This window comes from Mesoplodon mirus, assembly GCF_964341445.2.
Source record: "Mesoplodon mirus genome assembly, chromosome: 8".
Lineage (NCBI taxonomy): Eukaryota > Metazoa > Chordata > Mammalia > Artiodactyla > Ziphiidae > Mesoplodon > Mesoplodon mirus.
Genome location: NC_138984.1, coordinates 8,801,184 through 8,822,588, shown reverse-complemented (window position 1 = coordinate 8,822,588; position 21,405 = coordinate 8,801,184). Strand labels below are relative to the sequence as shown.

General features: G+C 54.6%; 1 protein-coding gene across 1 annotated transcript; it reads left to right on the top strand.

Moving 5' to 3' along the window:
- Window positions 1-2,240: 2,240 nt before the first annotated feature.
- ITM2C (integral membrane protein 2C) lies at window positions 2,241-16,030 on the top strand. The gene is made up of 6 exons (XM_082630477.1): window positions 2,241-2,492; window positions 10,436-10,576; window positions 12,569-12,757; window positions 13,444-13,554; window positions 14,116-14,266; window positions 14,783-16,030. Exons 1-6 carry the CDS (start codon window positions 2,361-2,363, stop codon window positions 14,872-14,874), a joined length of 816 nt encoding a protein of 271 aa, XP_082486603.1. The 5' UTR covers window positions 2,241-2,360; the 3' UTR covers window positions 14,875-16,030.
- Window positions 16,031-21,405: the final 5,375 nt, after the last annotated feature.

Below are 21,405 nucleotides of genomic sequence, written 5' to 3'. Positions count from 1 at the left end.
GGGCTACTCTTCGTTGTGGTGCACGGGCTTCTCATTGCAGTGGCTTCTCTTGTTGTGGAGCACCAGCTCTAGGGGTGCGGGCTCAGTAGTTGTGGCATGAAGGCTCAGTAGTTGTGGCTCACGAGCCCTAGAGCACAGGCTCAGTAGTTGTAGCATGTGGGCTCAGTAGTTGTGGTATGCGGGCTCTAGAGTGCAGGCTCAGTAGTTGTGGCTCACAGGCTTAGTTGCTCCACGGCATGTGGGATCTTCCTGGACCGGGGCTCAAACCCATGTCTCCTGCATTGGCAGGCAGATTCTTGACCACTGCACCACCAGGGAAGTCCCCTTCTACTTCTTGAGTCCATTTGGCCATTTATACTTTTCCATAAAATCATCACTTCAGAATATATATATTAGATATGATTGTATATAAAATACATTATAATTTGTAATATCCACCTTGTCTATAGTTACATCTTCTTTCTATAGGATATAGAAATGTATTAATATTTTCTCTCTTATTTATTAATTAGATTTTCCAGAGATTTGTCTCTTTCTACTGATATTTTTCAGCAGAACGCTCTTTTTGATATACTTAGCAGGTATAGCCATTATGGAAAACAGTATGAAGGTGCCTCAAAAAATTAAAAATAGAACTACCATATGATCTGGCAATTCCACTACTGGGGATATAGCCAAAGGAAATGAAATCAGTATCTTGAAAAGATATCCGCACTCCCATGTTCATTGCAGCATTATTCACAATAGCCAAGACATGGAAACAATCTAAGTGTCCATTGATGGATGACTGGATAAAGAAGATGTGTGTATATGTAAAATAGAATACTATTTAGCTGTAAAATGAAGAAAACCCTGCCATTTGTGACAACATGGATGAACCTGGAGGATATTATGCCAAGTGAAATAAACCAGACAGAGAAAGACAAATACTACGTGTGAACTCATTTGTATGTAGAACCTTAAACAGTCTAACTCATAGAACCAGAGACAGCATGGTGGTTACCACAGGCTGGGGGGTGGAGGAAATAAGGAGAGGTGGGTCAAAGGGTACAAACTTTCATTTATAAGATGAATAAGTTCTGGGGAGCTGATACAACTCGGAGGGTCGTGGGTATACACTTGTCTGAGACCATTGCATTTCCAGTAAGTCTCTCCACTGACCTTCTAGGGCTTAATTACCATCGTTAAGTCTTAAATAACCAGTGCTTTAAATGGTAATAAACCAGATCTTTTTTAAGAACGGCACTCAACTACTCAGTGTGGGGAAAGAGGTAAAACACATGTAAAAGTTCACATCTGGGGTTTTAGTTTTAAAATGAACTGTTGCAGGGGTTGATTCCAGGAGACCTTCCTACTGGGGCCGATCCTGGTTCCTCAGCTGGGTTGATGGGGAGTGGCACGCGTCACAGGTGATGGCGCGGTGGAGCAGCCCAAAGGCATCCCAAGTAAGATGAGGACTGAGCCTCCAGACACCCTGCCCTGCGGATCTTCCCATCACACTTGCCATAATCCTCCTGGGTGGATGAGAAATGGCCAACAGGACCCTTCACTCAGCAACTGAGGGCACAGGTTACACAAGAGAGTCAAAGAGCAGGGGCTGCCTTCATTTCTCTGCTCCCAGTGTCCTCCGCGTGCACCCCCAGGAAGGTTCTGCAGGAATTAAGGGTGAAGGAAAAAGGATGATGAAGAATGAAGGAGGTGTAGATGGGTGCAGGATGCAGGATAAAGGCAAGCAATCGGGCACCTGGCCCTGAAGCCTCCTGCCAGGGCCCAGGACACGTCGGAAAAGGAAGTGGGAGGAGGGAGCGGTGTGGGCAGGTTCAGTGGGGGCTCCAGCATTTCCGAAGAGGAGGGTATGAAGTGGGATAGAGGGCACGGGGAGCTTGTCTAGAAGATGCATTTGCCTGGCAAACACGGTTTTAACAAAGACTGTATATTCTGGAGATGCTGGTCTTGGAGAGGCAGCTGGAAGGGATAAAGCAGCGATGGGGGGACTGAGTCCGTGCCTGATTGGATGGATGGATGGATGGATGTGATGGATGGATGGAGTGAGTGAGTGAGTGGTTAAGGGAACCTTAGACTTCCCCAGGTCGGAGCAGCGCGCCCGGCAGGGGTCACTGCGAGCCCCGCTGGCGGGAAGGGGGCGCAGGCGCGCAGGGCGCCAAGGCCCTCCCTTGGGGGGGGGCGGGAGCGGAGGCGGGGCGGGATGGGGGTGGGGTTAGAGAAAAGGACCCAACGCGATCCAAACTTCCGGTGCCTGCGGAGAACCGAGCGGCTGTGGTACAGATAGAGGCTGCACAGAGAGTGGCTGCACGGCCGGAGGCTCCGGCTGCAGGGCGGAGGCGCGGCCCGGCGCAGCCATGGTGAAGATCAGCTTCCAGCCCGCGGTGGCCGGTATCAAGGGCGACAAGGCCGACAAGGCTTCGGCCTCGGCCTCGGCCTCGGCCCCGGCGCCCGCCCCAGCCGCTGAGATCCTGCTGACGCAGGCTCGGGTGAGAGGGACCGGGGGTCTCAGGCAGGGGACGGGGGGTCGAAGCGCGCCTTGCCGGCTCCGGCGACTACCCGAGGCGCATCGGGACCCCGGAGCCTCGAGCGGAGCGGGGGTGGGATTCCGGAATGGGTCATCCATCCCAAAGTGGGGAGGGGCCTTGGGTCCTGGGCTTCAGCGGCAGCCGAAAGCATAAGTCTGGCGAATGGGAGGGGCTCCGAGTCGATGGTCCCAGGTGAGGAAGCGCTCAAGGTCTCTTCCAAAAGTGGACCGAGCCCTAGGCGCCTGGCCCTAGAATAGGGGAGGAAGCTGGTCCGGAAAGGTTCGAGGAATGTCGGTGGGGGTATGTGTGTCTGGTTCCAATCATGGAGGAGGGGCCGCGGGTCGAGTCCCCAGGTGGGGGATGGGAGGAGGGTTGGACATTGTTTCCCCAAAGTAGGGCGGTGGGTGTGATTGGCGGGGAATGGGGAGAGGGGCTCTGGTGCCAACGAAGGGGGCGGGACTATTGATTGTGTCCCAAACCGGGGACTGCTGGGGGCAAGGGATGTGCTGTTAGTCTGCACCTGAATTGGTGGACCAGAAAGTGATGATACCTGAAATGGAGATAAACCAGAATCCGCCTGGCCGCACGTCCGGGGTTCGAGATTCGGGGTTACGACGCTGGGTGCCCTGATCCCACCGCCCCCCCCTGCCGCCTGGGCCTTCCTGCCCTCTTCCTTCCTCTCCCGGCTCCCTCGCGCACTGGGCAACCCCCTCCACTCCGCGGTGCCCTGGTGCCCTCTAGCACCCAGGCTGCGCTTTGTGGAGGCGGGCCTCGGTGCACCCCGCCCCCTCCAGCGTCCTCCCCTCCTCCCCTTTCCCTCCGGCCTCGGGGAGAGGAGGCATTTCCGCCGTGGAAAACTGTCTGAGCTGCGTGGAGTCCGACCGGGGGAGGGCCCAGGGGGGGCAGGACGCGTGGCGGGCAAGGAGGGGAGCGAGAGAGAGCTGGTCCAGCCCGGCTCTGTAGTGCCTCGGCAGAGGTGTCTACGCTGCTTCCACGCGGCCGTCGCTCCAAGCTCCCGTCCCCCACCCCCTTCCCGTTGCTGGCTTATGGGAAGTCTTCCTCAGCGCCAAGGCCCCTCTCCAAGTTGATGGCTCAAACTAAACCTTGCTTGGGGGTATGGGAGGGTGGGTGCTTCAGGATGACCTGTGCCCTGGAAGAGAGGACACAGGAGAGGGTCCTCAGAGGTGGGTGTTATAGCCAGAGCAAAGGTACCTAAGTGGGGAATTCCAGGAAGAGCCTTGGCACGCTCCCCTGCCCTGGTGTGGTCGCTGCAGCATCAGTGACCCCCGGGGCTGGGTTTCCAGGGGGTGGGGTGCTCTGCAGCCCCCACCAGAGCAGCTCCATCTTCTTCTGATGCTTAGATGGGGCGGGGGCACACTTCATATTTGAAGGCATGGCCTGCAGCTTTAAAAGTTTGCAGGGGGCCCTTGAAACCTCCTTCCTCCCTTCCACTTAGCCCCTGGAGGGTGCAGGGCTGGCCCCCAAGGCAGCACACCCACTCCTGTCTTCTCCCAGCTGCTACTCCCAGGGCCGGGCACCCAGCTGAGGCCTGGAAAACTGGACCCTGCCTCCAAAAGCTATAGGATTCGGGCAGGAGAGAGGACCAGCCAGACAGTGGAAGGACGGATTTCAAACTCCATCAGAAGGTCTGCCGAATGTCACAGGACTGGCACATCCTCCAGCAACAGCCTGCTGATGGTGTCAGGCGGGATGGCATATGCCGGCATCGCCTTGGCGGTAACTGACATCCAGCTTCTGGCTCCAAAGTCAAGCGTCCTCTCTTCCCCCTCATCCAGCGTGAAATGGAAATATCAACATTTTCCCTGTGCTGTTTTCAATGGCTTCGAGCCTGCTGAGTGTGCCTCCCCCACCAGACCTTGTTAGTTGGGTAGGGTCCCCTGGCTGTCTTTTTTTTTTTTTTTTTTTTTTTTTTGCGGTACACGGGCCTCTCACCGTTGTGGCCTCTCCCGTTGCGGAGCACAAGCTCCGGACGCGCAGGCTCAGCGGCCATGGCTCACGGGCCCAGCCGCTCCGTGGCACGTGGGATATTCCCGGACCGGGGCACGAACCCGTGTCCCCTGCATCAGCAGGCAGACTCTCAACCACTGTGCCACCAGGGAAGCCCCCCCTGGCTGTCTTAACTGGCAAGGGGGAGCGATGGGGCCCCTGGAGGAAGATTAAAATCCCAGCCCCTTTAGGACAGATCTGCTTATTAGGAAACTTTCACAGCTCACTGGCCCTCGGGGGAATCGGGGAGGCTTTTGGATGTCGCATGTTGGCTCTGCCAGTCGCCTAGTGGAATCGGAGGCTTGGGAAGAGAGTTCACTTCTGTGAGCCTCTTGTGGCCTCGCCTGGCCAGTGGATACGTTTCACCCACATCCAGTGCCCAGCGTAGAGCAAGCCCCCCAATTCTTGCCTCCTACCTCGCCCAGTAAGCTCAGCAGGCGCCCAGCATTCACAGTAGCCCAGGACAGCATCAGCCTGGGGCAGGCAGACTGGGAGGCCCCAGGAGCTGCTTCATCAAGACAGGGCATTTGAGTTTGTCCCGCGCTGATGGGCCTGCCAGAGGGAAGCTTATCAGAAGGTCTGTTTAGGCTGGGGGTGACCCTGGAACCCTCCTTGGTTACTGAACTGGACTCGAAAATAAGATTTAAAGCCCTGGAAGGACCACTCGATGAACAGATGAGTTCACGAGTGCCTTTCACCAATGAGCCACCCTCTAGCTGTCCTAATAAAATTTCAACCTGTGTGCAGGCCCCAGGGGCCAGGGGAGGGCGGCAGGAGCACTCTCACATTGGGCCTCCCCCTGCTTCTGAGTAAAAACTGAAACAAGGAGGATTTTGTCCTCAGACGTGCCACTGGAAGGAAGTGCCTCGGCGGGCCAGGAAGGGATGGGTGTGTGGGTCCAGCTGCGCCTCCAGCTGCCCACCCTCCCCATGTGGTGCTTGCCTCCCAGATGATGAGGGGCCTGCTCTGATGGGCAGCTGGCAGCAAGCCAGCCTGGAAGGTGGGCTGGACGGGAAGCACCCCCTCTTAGTACGCTCTGGCCGGATCATTCTTCCCCTTTGGAGGCCCACTGGCCTGCCCTGGGCCTCTCAGCCCAGTTCCCCTCTCCCCACGATCTGCCTGTGTCTTTGCTCCCCCGTGTGTGCGCACGCGAGCACACACACACATACACACACACACACAGCCAGGTGTGGGCATGTAGAGACTCGAACAGTCGGGGCTGGGGGCCTGCAAGGGGAGAGAACCGTGCTCAGTACAGTCAGCTCAGCGCTGTAATTTTCTCCTTGGCTTTTGCCTTTGATTAATGGCCCCTGTGTCACCCCCTCTCCCGGCCCGCATACCTGGGGATCAGATTTCACTTTCCTCGTCCTGGCCTCAGGTCCCCGGCAGGAGGGAGCTGAGTCTCCTGGAGCAGTTGGGGGAGGGTCCCCTGCCGGCCAGGAGGGTGGATCTCAGGGCTTGGCATCCTCCCGCCCCAGTGTCCCAGCCCCGCCAGCCCTGCCGCCTGGGCCAGGAGGACCTTGGTGAATGGGCAGTCCTGCCCTTTGCCTGCCTGTCCTGGGCCTTCCCTGAGGGGCTGTGGCGTTTGGACTTGTGCCACAGTGGCTTTTCTGCTTTCTCTCTCATTTCCCTCTCTTCTCTTCTCCCCGCGGCCCATCTTTGCATGTTTCAAGGCTGTCAGCAGATTGCCACAGAGGATGAGTTTCTCTTACCATAAAAAAAAATGTTGATGGTAAGAGCAGGGAAGCGCAGCCCCTGCAGTGTCTGAGCTGTGTCTCCCCCAGGAGAGCCCTTCCAGCCGCAGCTGTGCTTCTCGTCCTCCCCAGCCTTTGTTCTCTGGGGTCTCACCTTGACTGTCAGGAACAGAACGGAAGAGGGAATCTGCCTGGCCCAGCCAAGCAGAGCAAAGCAGAGGGCTGTCGAGAGTTTCCTCGGGGTCCATGCCCTTCCTCCTCACACGGCCTGCACCGTGGGCACCCGTGGGTCACAGGGCAGGAATGGGTTTCCCTGATGGCCAGTTCACGATGCCTCATCAGCATTTACCCAGCTGACGTCTGTATGTCTGAGTACAGCTCTGCATGCTCCGTGGGCAGAGGCCCAGTCCCCTGACCCCTGCTAGGCTTCTGTCTATCTGTCTGTCTCTTTCTCTCTCTTTCTCTCTCATTGGTGCCCTTGCCTTTATGGTCTGCAGCCTGGGAAAGAAAGATGCTGAGGAGGGAGGACTGGCGCTGGGGAGGTGAGGCGAGACCCGCCCCCAGCCGTCTGCCTGGGCCCGCTGTGGCTGCATTTCTGGCTCCCTGCTAGCCGCCTCCGAGCAGCCTGCAACTGTAGTTAATCTGCTTGCAGTTCATTTCGACATCGTTACCGAGGGAAGGTAGCTGGGGAGCTCTGTCCATGAGCCCTGCGGGTCTTCTGAGTTAATGCTTAAGTTGGCTGAGTTCCCCCTGACTCTTCTGGCCCTGGCTTTGCCTAATCATTTAAGGAGCTCCACTGCAGGCTCCGTGAAACAGGCAGGCCGAGGCCTGGGCCCCTTTCGGGTTCCCGGACATGGGGCCCACGTGCCCCACACGAGTGCACAGCGAGGCCTGTGGCTCAGGAAGCCCAGTTGCCATGGAAACAGTATTTTTCTACTTTCTGGAAGCTCCCAGATGCCTGGCTGTGGGTAACTGCTCCATGTGGTGGTGGTGGGGGGGCCTCGGGAAGCAGGCCCCTCGGCCATCATTCCTGTCATTCTGGGTGAGCTGCGCAGCCAGGATCCTAAGGGGTGAGGCCCCAGGTTCCAGCCCAGGCTGCCCAGAGGCCTCTGAGGGCTGCAGCTTGGGGCTGACCTTTCAAGCACTGACAGCGAGGGCAGGATTCAGGGGCCTCCCGCCCACCTGGGGCTTTACGTCCCGGTCCCAGTGCCTCTGTCTCGAAGCCGGGACACCAGCAGCCTCTGGGCCTGCTTTCCCTTCCATCCCTCCTGCTCAGCCATGATGCTTCTGGGGGTTTGGCCTCCGCATGCCAGACCGAGGGGTGTCAGGTAGGGAGGGGTGCAGGGCGAGGGGTCTGTAGGAGCAGGATAGGAAGCCATTGTCCACTGCTCTGGGAAAGGGGAGAATCCCCAGCCTTCACAGGGACACCCACAGAGATGTGTGAGGACCCAGGGTGGGATCCGGGGGTCCTGGCTGGAGACTGTCCTCAGCCACTTGCCTCATTTTCCTCTGGAGCCGCTCCCACTCCGTCCTCCCTGACCTCCTCCTCCCCACCTGGGGCAGCCTGGCCCCCCTGCCCGGCCCCTCCCCCAGGCACATGGAAACACCTGACCCAGCTGGGAGCAGAAAGGCAGCTATAAAACTGGTAGGCCTCCCCTTGTCTGTGAACTTCAATTGTGGAGCTGGCCCTCGGGCTCTTGCTTTGTAGCCCATTGACTTTTTTTTGTTTTCTGGTTTTTTAAAAAGCGAGATTCTCCTAAGCTTGCTTTTGCTTCTCTGGTTTGCAGGAGCAAAGCATGGCCACTGTGCAGCCTCGACAGCTGGCTGGTGGTGGCCCTAAAAAAAAAAAAAGGAGAGCTTTAGCTGATAAAGATCTGCTATTTTTATCTACCACTTCATCCTTTACAAAGGGCTTTCAGGGTCTCTGTCTCCTTGAATCCCAACAAAACCCTGTCAGGAAGAGTCTGTTCACATTTCACAGGAGGACCTGCGGAGGGTTGGAGGGTCAGGAGGCTGGGATGTTCCCCACGCATGGATCGCAACACTTGCTGGGGGCCTCTGCAGCCCCACTAGTCTTGCTAAATACAAATGTTGTGTCTCCAGGGCAGGATTCCCAGTGGGTGTGGCCCCTGGCCTTTTTTCTGCATCATCCACCTTTCCTTAGGACCCACTGAGGATGGCTGGAGCCCCTGGGTGGCTTGTTCCTGCGAGACGCGGGCAGAGCTTGGTCATCGGGTCGCCCCGTCCTGGGCTGATCCTGGGAGCCCGTTGGAAAGTCACAACGCTTGCAGTCCCCCACGCCCTCCCACTGGCAGCTGTCCCTGGAGGCCCTGTGGGCAGTGGCCACCCAAGTGTGCAAGTGACCTTGGTTATTGCCCCCAGGGGGCCCCAGCGTGCCGAGGAGATGCCAGCCAGGGGGGTGGTCTCACCAGGTGCTTCTCTGGTTTCGATCGCAGCACCCCTGCAGCAGGGCCAGGGTGGGGAGAGGACCCAGGCCTGCAGGTGGCCCAGCCTGTGAGGGGGTATGGGATGGGCCGGGTCACCTCTCCATCCTGTGTCTCCATCCCATGGTGCTGGAGGCTGGGGGCCACTGGCCTGGTGATACATGTGCCTCGTGATAGGTGGGGGGTGTCTTTCAGGCATTTTCTACCCTTTTCCTGAGGAAAGGCTGTGGGGAGAGGGGAGAGCTCCAAGCAGGGAGGCATCGCCCACTCTGATGGGATGCCCCTCTGCTCGCTGAGGCCCAGGTCCCACACCCCCATGTGCCCCAAGCACAGCAGGCTCTGCACCCCACCCCTACCAGGCTGGGCCCCCTGTGTGCCCTGAGAATAAAGGCCTGTCTTGGGTAACTTGGACCTGAATCATGTCCCCACTGCCCGACCTCCCGCCAAGCAGGATGAAGGAAGAGTGGAAGCGGGCACAGAGCGCTAAGCAGACGGTGAGCGGCGGGGCTGGAGTGAGAAGGCCCAGGCTCCCCTCCTGCGCCCCCATCTGTGCCACAGCTCCTTGAGGTTGGCAGGGGCACTGGCCTCTACCCTCACCCGGCTGCATCCGGACACCGTGGAGGAGGGATTGAATGATGGATCCCAGGGGCAGAGCCAGGCCTGGGGCTTTTGCAGCATCTCCAGGGTGAAGGAGGCCCGAGTTAGGGCAGGGGTGCCAGCGAGGAAGGGCACAAAGACAAGCGATGACCGAGGTCACACAGCTGGGAAGAGCCTGAGTCACGAGATTCTCAGTCCAGTGCTCCAGGGAAAGCAGGGCTGCTGAGTTTTACACACACCTCCGGCCACTGGCCCAGACGTGTGTGGACTGGAGTTGGGTCAGCTTACCTTGCTGCTTCTTGGCAGTCCTGCAGCTACTGTCCCAAACCTGAGCCTGGCTCCCCAGAGAGGGTTTTTCCAGGAACCTCCTGCTCTGGCCTCCCTGCCGGCAGCCGCGTTCCCCTCCCGTTAGAGGCTTCCGGAAGCCTCCAGACTTCACCCTGCGGGCCCTGCTTCTGACAGCCTGCTCGACACCAGCGCCCGTGTGATGCCATCGCCGCCCCGGCAGGCTGGCCTCTGCCCAGGGTGGCCGGAGGGCGTGAGCTTCCGCGCCCAGACCCTGCGGGCCTCCCAGAGCCCTGTCCCCACTGGTCAGCGACCGTTTTCTGCCGCAGCTTCCTTGGAAGAGCCCAGCAGACTCCCCACGCCCGTTGTCCCCATTCCGGTCCTCTGGGCACTCCAGCTTTCACGTGGATCTTGTCACTTCCTACGTCCAAAGCCTTCCTTGGTCCCCACTGCCCAGAGCAGCGGCTCGCGGCCCGCCCAGTCACTCCAGTTCCTACAGGTTCCTAGGCCTGGCTCAGTCACCAAGGCCATGTCTGTGCTTCCCGCCTGTCTATGTTTGAAAGAATCTACTGTGGTCACAACCAGTATAATCAAGGGGATTAATGGCGTGGGTGATTCAAACCATGCTTGCTTAGTCCCCGTGGGTCCAAGGTGGGGCTCCGCTTCTCTTTAGATGGGAACAGCTGGGGGGTCCTGGTAAGGCTTTCCTTTCCTTCCAGAGACGATGCTCTGTGTGTCCTGAGCGTCGTCCTCCCCTCCCTTTGCTCCAAGGCTCCTTCCCAGCCAGCAGGGTGAGGTCTCACTTCCGGAAAGGGGTGGCAGGGATTCCCAGGGGTGCGGGACCACCACGGGGCTGACCGTGCACTGCCGTCCACAGGAGGAGCGGCCCCCCTACCACCGCTACAAGAAGGGGAGCTCTGTGGGCGGTTTGTGCTACCTGTCGATGGGCCTGGTCGTGCTGCTCATGGGCCTCGTGTTTGCCTCTGTCTACATCTACAGATACTTCTTCCTCGCTCAGGTGAGGCGGGGTCTTGGAGAAAGAGTGGCGTTTTAGAGAGGGCAGGGCGAGCGTTTGCGGTGGGTGTGGGAGCCGGCAGGATCCGGTGCTGTGAACGGCGGAGAGCCAAGTGCTCGGGAGGGACTGAGGAGAGGGCAGCTGGAAGTCCTGGACACGCCCCCTAGGTGGGAGGGGCGCCCGGGCAAGCCCAGAAGACCTGCCGCCTTCTCCCTGGTCTTGGTCCAGGATACAGGACCGGTCCCCGTCCTCTGACTGCCACGGGCTCCGGAGGAGTGTCCTTACCTATCTCTTTGGATGCATCTGAGGCTGACAGGGAGCTCTCCCAGGAGCACAGTCAGTGATGGGGGAGCCGGGATTGGAATCTGGCCTGTGAGGCCCGTAGCCCCTTCCCACAGCATCACCCCAGGGTATTAGCACCAGAAACTCGGGTGCAGCAGAAATTGGAACTCTGCGATCCCTTCAGAGCCCGGCCCCTGTGCCCATGGGTCTTGCTCTAAGGACTTACATTCCACGCGTGGACATTTGCGCTATAAACCGTGAAGGGTGGAGGGTGGCTTATAGACAGTCACCTCCACCTACGATCACACCCTGGTTATCTGCTCACACAACCAATCTGGGCACGAAGCTGGGCCAAAGAACGGGTCGTGGTCACAGCAACCTTGCGATCAGCCCAGGCCTGGGGAGGGAGGCAAGGCCACCAAGCTCTCAGAACTGAAGGTAGTTAGATGAAAGGTTGCTTAATAGAATAACCATAAACATAACGAAGAGAATTGCCAGTCATTTATGACCCAAGTGACCTCTTCCCACCCTCAAGCACTGGGCTTTGACTTTGTTGTCATCCAGTTTTTCTACGGTGGAAATGACTAAGGAGATTGCAGTCCATGTGACCTTACCCTTGAAACCTCAGCTCCCCTCCTTCCGTGGCCTGCCTCCCCACCTGTTCCCGGTTCTCACTTTCTGGGGCCTTTTCCTGTTGCGGCTGTGGCCCTGCCCTGGCCCTCCCCTCTGATCCCAGCCCCCGCTCATGCCCTCTTGGGGTTCCTCACCCCACCCCAATTCCCAGGGAGTAGGGGAACCTCAGAGCAGCCTCTGGGTCTACGCCCTGGGACAGTATTATTCCTGTGTGATGATTCATCCTCCCGGGGCAGCTTACACTAAAACAGAGAAAAGGGTGTCTGCCCATCGTGGGCCGGACCTGGAGGAGGCCCTGGAGAAGTAGGAGGGGCCCGCGGGGTCCCCCGGTCACTCACGTAGCCTCAGTCACGCCAGGCTGCCTCCCTTCCCTTACTGATGGAGTGATTAGGTGTGCCCCTCAGATAGGGGACACCGTGTTTGTGTAGGTTTCTCAGGAAGCACAGGATCCAGGGAAGGTGGTGGGTCCTTGCTTGAGGTTGGACACGGTGCCACCAGAATCTGATAACAGGGCTGCCTCTCAGCTCCTATCTCCTCCCTCCAAGGTCAGCAGGGCCTCGCAAAGGGGGCAAGAAGGGTGGGCGAGCACCCCCTGGTGGTGGCAGAGGGTAGCACCCTGCAGGGCCCAGCCTGTCCAATCCAGATTCCCCCGTTTGCCCCTGAGGACACCCCTCCGACCCCAGGCTCTTTCTCAGGTGTCTGTTCCCCTGCTGGTCTGCCCCATTTCACAACCATAGACTCATGGACTCGGAGGCCAGAAGGGGCCTGAGGGGTCACCTTGTTTTACAGATGGGGAAACTGAGGCCCAGAGAGGTCATCCTCCTAGGAACTGGCAGACCCGGCTCACCCTCCCTGACTCCCCATGTTTCTTAGTTTCTCCATCTGTGAAATGGGTGTCAGAGACCCATCCTCCCTGCCTCCCCAGGCCTTCGGAGCCGGGAGTGGTTGGGCAGGCAACAGTGGTCTCACGGAGGGTGCTGTGTGACCAGACTCACTCACTCACTCACTCTCTCTCTCTTTCTCTCTCTCTCTCTCTCCCCCACTCCCTCTCTCCCCCCCCCCACCCCCCACCTTGCTCAGCTGGCCCGAGACAACTTCTTCCACTGCGGCGTCCTCTACGAGGACTCCCTGTCCTCCCAGGCCCACACGCGCATGGAGCTGGAGGAGGACGTAAAGATCTACCTCGAGGAGAACTACGAGCGCATCAACGTGCCGGTGCCCCAGTTTGGGGGTGGTGACCCTGCAGACATCATCCATGACTTCCAGCGGGTGAGGCCGGCCAGGGACCGGGGCGGGGGCAGCGAGGGGGGCGCCACGAGGAGGAACAGGTGTGAAAGGAGAATGCCCACGCCCCTTGTACAAACTTGGAGTACATACCGTGTAATATAAACCATGGAGTAGATATCTACGGTTTAGGTCAATCAGAGATTTAAAGAGACCGCTTTTATCATATACGTCATGCGGTTATCACTGAATGTGAACTAGTCATGGTTGATTTTCTCCTTGGCCACCTGCCAGCTGCGGGCGCTGGCTGTAACGGGCGGACGAGGCCAGTGTTCCTTTTTACTGAGCTGCTTCCGTGTTGACATCTTATCAAGACGCAGCACACGGGGTTGGAAGGGGCATCTCTCGCTGAGGGTCCAGGCTGTCCATAGGGGTGGCGGGACCTCCCAGCTTTGGTGAGATGCACTGGGGGGGCGTTGCCCTGAAATTCGAACCTCGGCTGTATACCCCCAAGAAGAATCCTTGTCACAACCGAAGCATTTAATAGTGTTTTCATCTAGTGAGTGGAACCTTCTACAAACACAGGCTAGGAGAGGAGCGGGAGAAGGGCCCCGCCCCGGTGCTGAGGAATCTGGGTGCGTCATGGGCGCGGTGGGGTTCGTGCCTCGTACAGCCCGCCGGGGCCAGTCCCTCGCCTTCGGAGACTGACGCGGTCCCCTCTTCCTGTTCAGGGTCTCACTGCCTATCACGACATCTCCCTGGACAAGTGCTACGTCATCGAGCTCAACACCACCATCGTGCTGCCCCCTCGCAACTTCTGGGAACTTCTGGTGAACGTGAAGGTGAGCAGGGCCCCGGCAGCATCTTGTCTCTCCCTTGCCCCCCCTCCATGAGACAAGGGAAGGATGGGGGGCCTGGGCGTTGCTGTCAGCTGGGCCCAGCACCCCAGGTTGGTCCCCCCGCCTCCAGCTCCCTTCTCCCACATTCCGAGTCAACACCTCTTCTTTCTGCCCCCCAAGCCTCCCACTTCTGCCTCCCTCACTTGGGAAGAACCCCAAGACCAGCTTCCTTAGTGTTCATGGCCATGCGCCACGTCGCCCCGTGTCAGCAGCGCAGGGAGGTGATGGGGGCCCTGCCCCCGAGGAGCGCTCCCCCTAGGGTGGGAGACCAGACTCGCACACACGTGACTCACGGCAGTGCAGGTACAGGAAGTGCCTGGGCAGGTCAGAAAGGCGAGCCATGCAGCCTGTGGGTGAGGGGGTGGGCGTGTTGGTGGGCACTGCAGGCGCTGGGGGGGCTCGGCTCAAGCTAGCAGAAGGAGGGAGGCGAGCGCAATGGGCAGTCGGGGACCGAGAGCGGCGAGCCCTGGTACTGACCCAGTGCTGTGGCCACTCCCTTTGCAGAGGGGGACCTACCTCCCGCAGACGTACATCATCCAGGAGGAGATGGTGGTCACGGAGCATGTCAGTGACAAGGAGGCCCTGGGCTCCTTCATCTACCACCTGTGCAGCGGGAAGGACACCTACCGGCTTCGGCGCAGGGCCACCCGGAGGCGTGAGTGGCTGACTCCACCCACCTTGGCCCCTGCTCTGAGCTCCAAACCATGGCCACCCTCTGGCAGTGCCTGGCCGCGTAGCTGGAGACCAGCTGTCAGAGAGCTCAGATTGTAGCAGCAGTAATAACAGCTAATGAGCACTTACGATGTGCCAGGCACTGCTTTACACTCTTTATGTCCTCCTAGGAGAGTGTAAGTTATCATCATCCCCATCCTCGTCATCATTATTCTTGCCGCCCCTTTTAAAGATGAGGAAACGGAGGCACAGAGAGGTTAAGAAACACCCCTGAGGTCACACAGCAAGAAGGTGGCAGAACTGGGAGGTCTGACGGCAGCTTTTGAGCTCATGCCGGCTTTAGCGCTGCCTCTGGGTGAATCTGGGTTTCATTTCCTGAGCCTCCTCCCCGGCCCGGGTCCTGAGGCCCTGCTCAGGCTCTGAGGCTGGTAGCCTTTGTGGCCCAGCCAGTTCTAGGCCAGGACACAGGCCTCACTGGGATTTCTCTGTTCTCTCCCAGGGATCAACAAGCGAGGGGCCAAGAACTGCAACGCCATCCGCCACTTCGAGAACACCTTCGTGGTGGAGACGCTCATCTGCGGGGTGGCGTGAAGTCCCGCCCCTCCCTCCAGGCCCCGCCCCTGCCCTCTTGCATTTTCTCTTCGGGCCACTCTGACCCTTCCCCTCGCTTAGCTTGTACTTTGGACGCCTTTCCATAGATCTGACATGTCTTCCCGTTTCTCTCCAGCCCTGTCCGCCTCCCTGTACCAGAGCTGTGACCTCTCAAGGCCTCACCCTCTGCTGACCTCCTGGGTCTGGGGGATCGAGGGGGCGCCCCAAGATGGTTTCTGTGACCACCATCTTGAGGTCAGGTCCCCGGGGGCCTGGCCCACAGCTGCACTGGCAGCCCAAGGGGGAGGACTGGAGGGAAAGGCCAGGCATGCTGGGGCTCTGGCGAGGGGCGGGCTGGGGGCAGGGGGTGGAGTGGGGTTCAGGAACGTCTGCACAGCTGAGAAAGGTCTGAGAGGGTTTTTCCGTGCACAGCACACTTCCACCCCTGTCCTGACTCCCGGGCCTAAGCTGAGGCTGGAGGGAATGTACCCAGGGGTGGACCCGCCCAGAGCACAAGGGAAGGTGGCTGTCCTGGGGTCTCCCCAGGACTCCTGTCAGTGCCTTCAGCCCACCAGTGGGAGCCTGGAGTTTGGGGGGTGGGATGAATCCCTCAAGCACAATCTCCGGGTGGGACCAAAGAAGGAAGGAGCCAGGGCTGGGGGCCCTGGCCCCCCAGGAGCACAAGCGGGGTCCCCCGCTGCCACAGCCAGAGAAGGGACAGGACAAGTGGGGAGATCTCTAACTGTCCACGGGCAGCCCTGCGGGCTGAGCACCGAGCAAGGATGCGCTGTGGGTCCTGCCGAGTGGGCGGGGCTCCCTGCTTTCTCCAGCTCTGGGGCGTTTGGGAGGAAAACCGGGGGAGGGGAGGGAGAGCCACCTGGTACTTGTACACCCTGCCTCCTTGTTCTGAAATTGCGTCCCCCTCTGCTTTGGGGGAACAGCGTTATTCTCCGTTTCCTTCTCACTTTTGCATGTTTTTACTGATGATTCGATGTGCTAACCTTCTCAGCCCTGAGCCCTGAAGAGGAGGGCTCCGACGCCTCCAGTCAGACTTCGGTGCTCGCTGGAGATGAAACTCTTAAATGCCTTGTATATTTTCTCAATTAGATCTCTTTTCAGAAGTGTCTGTAGAACAATACACATCTTTGACTTGTGATTCTGGCTTGGGAAAGGCGGGTGGTGGGCGCGGGGCGGGGTGTCGGCTTGGTGACGGGTGCTCCTCCAACCCGTAGGCTGGGCAGGTGTCCCTGGGGACGGGGACGGGGGGAGGGGCAGGTGGGCGTGGTGGGAGCGGCAGGAAGGAGCCGCTCACTCACAGGGCTTGGCGTCTGGCCCCTGAAGAGGTGGGCCTGCTCCGAGGTTCAGCCAAGGAACATAGGTGTCCCCTTTGTTCTGTCACTCGCCGCCTGGTAGATTCACATTTTACAGGCAAGGGAGGAGGAAAGGGACCGCAGATCATGCAACTTGCCCAAGGTCTGGCTGCTTTTAAGTGCCTATAAACCACCCGCTCAGTTCTACACGGAAGATGACATCATTATTGCTTGTCCTTAAGCACAAGGACGGCGTTGTGTTCTCCACACTTTCTGGGCGATTAGTAACCATCTCGGTGGATCTGAGGTAGGGTTTAGCATGAGTCACAGGGTCACACGCATGAGTCACAGGGTCACATGCTGCAGAGAAGAAGGGTGTGGGAGCTGCCTGGAGCTTTGGCTGAGTGGACCCCAGAGGTGCGACCTGGATCCTGCCCTGGAGGCAAGGATGGCTGTCTACACCCTTGGCTCACAGACTCGGCAGGACGTAAAAGATTCAAATTAGTGCAGACACGCCTTATTCTCAGATGCAAAGGCAACCTTGCAGAGATGTTGGGTTCTGTTACATTTCCCAATCTAAATGCAACGCAGTCACAATTAAAATGCCAACAAGGTTTATTCTTTAACTGACACATTCAGTTATTTGAGGAAAGTAAACGTGGGGGGTAGCCAGGTAAATCCTGAAAAGGGGGGGAGAACAGTCTTCAAATACAAAACCTAGTAGAATTGAAGAGTTTGGTGTAGCAAAGGAAAAGATCAATGAGACACGATGGAGCACCCAGAGGTTGACTTAAGTACAAGGAAATTCAGGTTAGTGGGGTACGTGTGGGTTCTTTTTATTGGAACAACTGGCTAGTCATTTTGACAAAAAAATAACCTGGGTCCTGTTTCCCTGTAACAAAATTAATTCAAAGGTTTTAAGTATGAAATGAAATCTTAAAAGTACTTGAGATGATTTAAAAGATCATCTTGGAGGAGGGTAATCTTTTTAAGCATGATACCTACCAGTAGTAATAACTTGGACTAATAAAAAATTAAAATTTATGTGCAACAGAACATACCACAAAGTCAAAAGTTTTATAAGTGGCAAACTGGGGGAGATATTTTAGAAACACAGGACATACAAGGGCTATTTTCCTTAATATGCTAAGTTCTTATAAATCGATATGAAAAAAATGAACAACCCAATAGATAAAGGGGCAAGGAAGAGGAGCAGGCAGTTCACAGAGAAATACAAATGGATCATTGCTCAAACATGAACAGATGTTTAATCACAGTTGCATAGAAAATACAAAACTAGGGAGATACAATCTGATAAGTTGGGGATCTTTTCATATTTTATATTGTGAAGCATTTAATACGTACAGAATACTATATCTAAATCACCAGCATGTAAGTTATGAAGTACAATGACCCCACAGCCAACCCACAAAACAGAAGACTGCCAATATCACTGAACTCTTCGCATGTCCCTCTCCCCTTGCTTCTGCAGAACAAACCACCCCAGAACTTAATTCTGCAGGATGGCTGAGTTCCACCCTGACTGATGTTAGCCCTCGTGGGCTAGCTGCTCCCTCGTGCCTTGCACTCAGCTGTAGGCTTCGCTGGGCTGGACCATCCAAAATGCCCCCTGCTGTCCAGGGTATGGCTACAAATGGGTGCCAATCAATACCCTGACCTTCCTTACAGCTTGGCAACTGAGCTTCAAGTGAGGGGAAGGGTAAGCTGCCAGTCCTTTTAATGCCTGGAATCCGAAGATCCAGAATATTACTTTAACGCATTATTGGTCAAAGCAAGTCACCAAAGTAGCCCTGATTTAAGTGGAGGAGAAGTAGACCACCTCCCAATACGGGGAGACTCATTCATGCTCAGGGGTTCAGAGGGGTTCAGAGGCTCCCACATCATCCCAGCCTCTACTTCCCCCCACCACCTCTATATCCTATGAGGGACATTAAAGATACATCTATTTTTAGATCCAAAGACAATCATGAAAATATACCAATTTTCCATCTATTAAGCCAATCTTTGTATATTAATTAACGAATCCAGGTAACTCCTATCCTGAGTTTCTCTGCTTTGCTTTAAAAGTTTTTATAGGGCCTCCCTGGTGGCGCAGTGGTTGAGAGTCCGCCTGCCGATGCAGGGGATGCGGGTTCGTGCCCCGGTCTGGGAGGATCCCATATGCCGCGGAGCGGCTGGGCCCGTGAGCCATGGCCGCTGAGCCTGTGCGTCCGGAGCCTGTGCTCCGCAACGGGAGAGGCCACAACAGTGAGAGGCCCGCGTACAGCAAAAAAAAAAAAAAAAAAAGTTTTTATAACCACATATCTATGAAGCTCTTAGTGTAGTTTTGCTTGGATTTGAATACTATAAAAGTAGTAATAAAATGCATGTATTATTCTCTGATTTGTTTTCCTCCCCTCAACCTTATATATCTAAGATTCAGCCATGTTCACACCTGTAATAGTACTTAATTCATATGTACTGCTGTGTATCAATCCACTATGTGAATATATAATTTAATTGCCTATTCTAACAATGAATATTTGGGTTCTTTCTGACTTTTTACTATTATTACAACAACGCGTTAATGAACATTTCTTCTACAAGGCTTCTGGTCACCTCTGCAAGGGTTTCTCTATTATATACACCTGTATTCCCTAGGAAAGGAATCTTTGGGCCACATAGTATGCAAATGGCCAACTCAAAAATTCTACCAGATTGGGGACTTCCCTGGTGGCACAGTGGTTAAGGCTCTGTGCTCCCAATGCAGGGGGCCCACGTTCAATCCCTGGCCAGGGAATTGGATCCCACATGCACGCCACAACTTAGGAGCCCACGTGCTGCACCTAAGGAGCCCTTGAGTCGCAACTAAAGGAGCCTGCCTGCCACAGTTAAGACCCAGTGCAACCAAATAAATAAATAAATAAATATTAAAAAAAAAAACTCTACCAGATTGTTTCTTATGAGTTGAACCAATTCACAATCCCACCTGTGCTGCATAGGCATCCTCCTTGGTCCAAGTTCTTGCCAACACTTAATATTGACAACACTTGAGATTTTTTGTCAATGGATTGAGAGTAAAATGGTATTTCATTATAGTTTTAATTGTCTCTTCCCTGATTACGAGGAAAGTGAGTCAAGTTTCATATGTGTATTGGACCTTTTATATAAAATGCCTGTTTGTGTTCTCTGGCCTATTTTTCTATTGGATGCTTCATTTTCTTCTTATTAACTTGTAGAAGTTCTTTATGTATTTTATATATGCTTTATATATTTTATCATTGATGTGTGGCAAATACCTTACCCAGGTTTGTGACTTGTCTTCTCAATTTTCGTTGTGACCTCTTTGATGAGCAGAAATTATTGATTTTTTTGTTGTTGTTTCTTGCTTGGCCATGTCACACGGCTTGCAGGATCTTAGTTCCCCAACCAGGGATTAAATCCAGGCCCTCGGCAGTGAAAGCTCAGAGTCCTAACCACTGGACCACTGGGGAATTCCCAAGCAGAAATTATTGATTTTAATGTAGTCAAATGTATCCATTTTTTCTTTTTGGTTAGGGTTTTGTGCTCTTTGTTTCAGAAATCCATCCTATTCCAAGAATGAAAAGAGATTATCCTATATTTTCTTCTATTCCTTTTAAAGTTTTATGTATTACATTTTAAAATCCCCTGGAAATCATTCCCTGGTATGGTGTGAGGTAGGAATAATCATTTGTTCTCTTTGTGGTGGATTTTTTTCCTTTCCTCACTGAGCTGCAGTGTGTGTCTGCAATGATCTAGTTTCCATATGCATAAAGTTTATTTCTGGGCTCTCTAGTCTGTCCTATTGGGTTTATTCTTTGAGCCATAACCACAGTTAAAATAAGACGTGCACATCTGACTGTGCAAGTCTCCCACCTTAATTTTCTCCAGCAGTGCCATGACTATTCTTAGGCTTTTGCTTTCATATGCATTTCAGAAACAATTTATCAAGTTCTACAAAACATTCTGTTGAGGTTTTCATTGAACTCATATTAAATCTACAGATCCACTTGGGGAGAACTGAAATTGTTATAATACTGAGTGTCCTGATCCATGAACATGGTATTTTAAATTTTTATTTGGATTTTTAATATCTTCCAATACAGTTTCATACTTTTTTCAGTAGAGGTCTTGCACAGCTTTCATTACATTGATTCCTAAATCTCTTATACTGTTGATATTATAATTAATAATTATAACTGTTGCTAGTGTGTAGAAATATAATTTATTTTTGACTATTGATCCAGCAAATTTGCCAAGCTGTCTTTCTTATTCTGAGAAGTTACCCAACGATTCTTTTGTGGTTTTGATATAAGCAATTATATTGATTATAAATAGATTCTGTTTCTTCCATTCAAATAATTAAAACTTTTATTTCTTTTTCTTCTCTTACCTCCCTGACTAGGAGCTCTGGTACAATGGAAAGAGTTACAAATCTTGTTTTGTTCTTGACTTTAAAGGGAATTCACCTTGAGTGTAGCTCTAGTATAGATATTGGGAGAATACTCTTTTTTTTTTAATCTTTATTGGAGTGCAATTGCTTTACAATGTTGTGTTAGTTTCTGCTGTATAACACAGTGAATCAGCTATATGTATCCATATATCCCCATATCCCCTCCCTCTTGAGCCTCCCTCCCACCCTCCTTATCCCACCCCTCTAGGTCGTCACAAAGCATCGAGCTGCTTTCCCTGTGCTATGCAGCAGCTTCCCACGAGCCATCCATTTTATATTTAGTCGTGTATATATGTCCATGCTACTCTCTCACTTCATCCCAGCTTCCCTTTCCCCCCATGTCCTCAAGTCCGTTCTCTACATCTGAATCTTTATTCCTGCCCTGCCACTAGGTTCATCAGTACCGTTTTTTTAGATTCTATACATGTGCGTTAGCATACGGTATTTGTTTTTCTGAGTTACTTCACTCTGTATGACAGTCTCTAGATCCATCTACCTCATTACAAATAACTCAGTTTCGTTCCTTTTTATGGCTGAGTAATATTCCATTGTATATATGTGCCACATCTTCTTTATCCATTCATCCGATGATGGACACTTAGGTTGCTTCCATGTCCTGGCTATTGTAAATAGTGCTGCAATGAGCATTTGGGTACATGACTCTTTTTGGATTATGGTTTTATCAGGGTATATGTCCAGTAGAGGGATTGCTGGGTCATATGGTAATTCTATTTTTAGTTTTCTAAA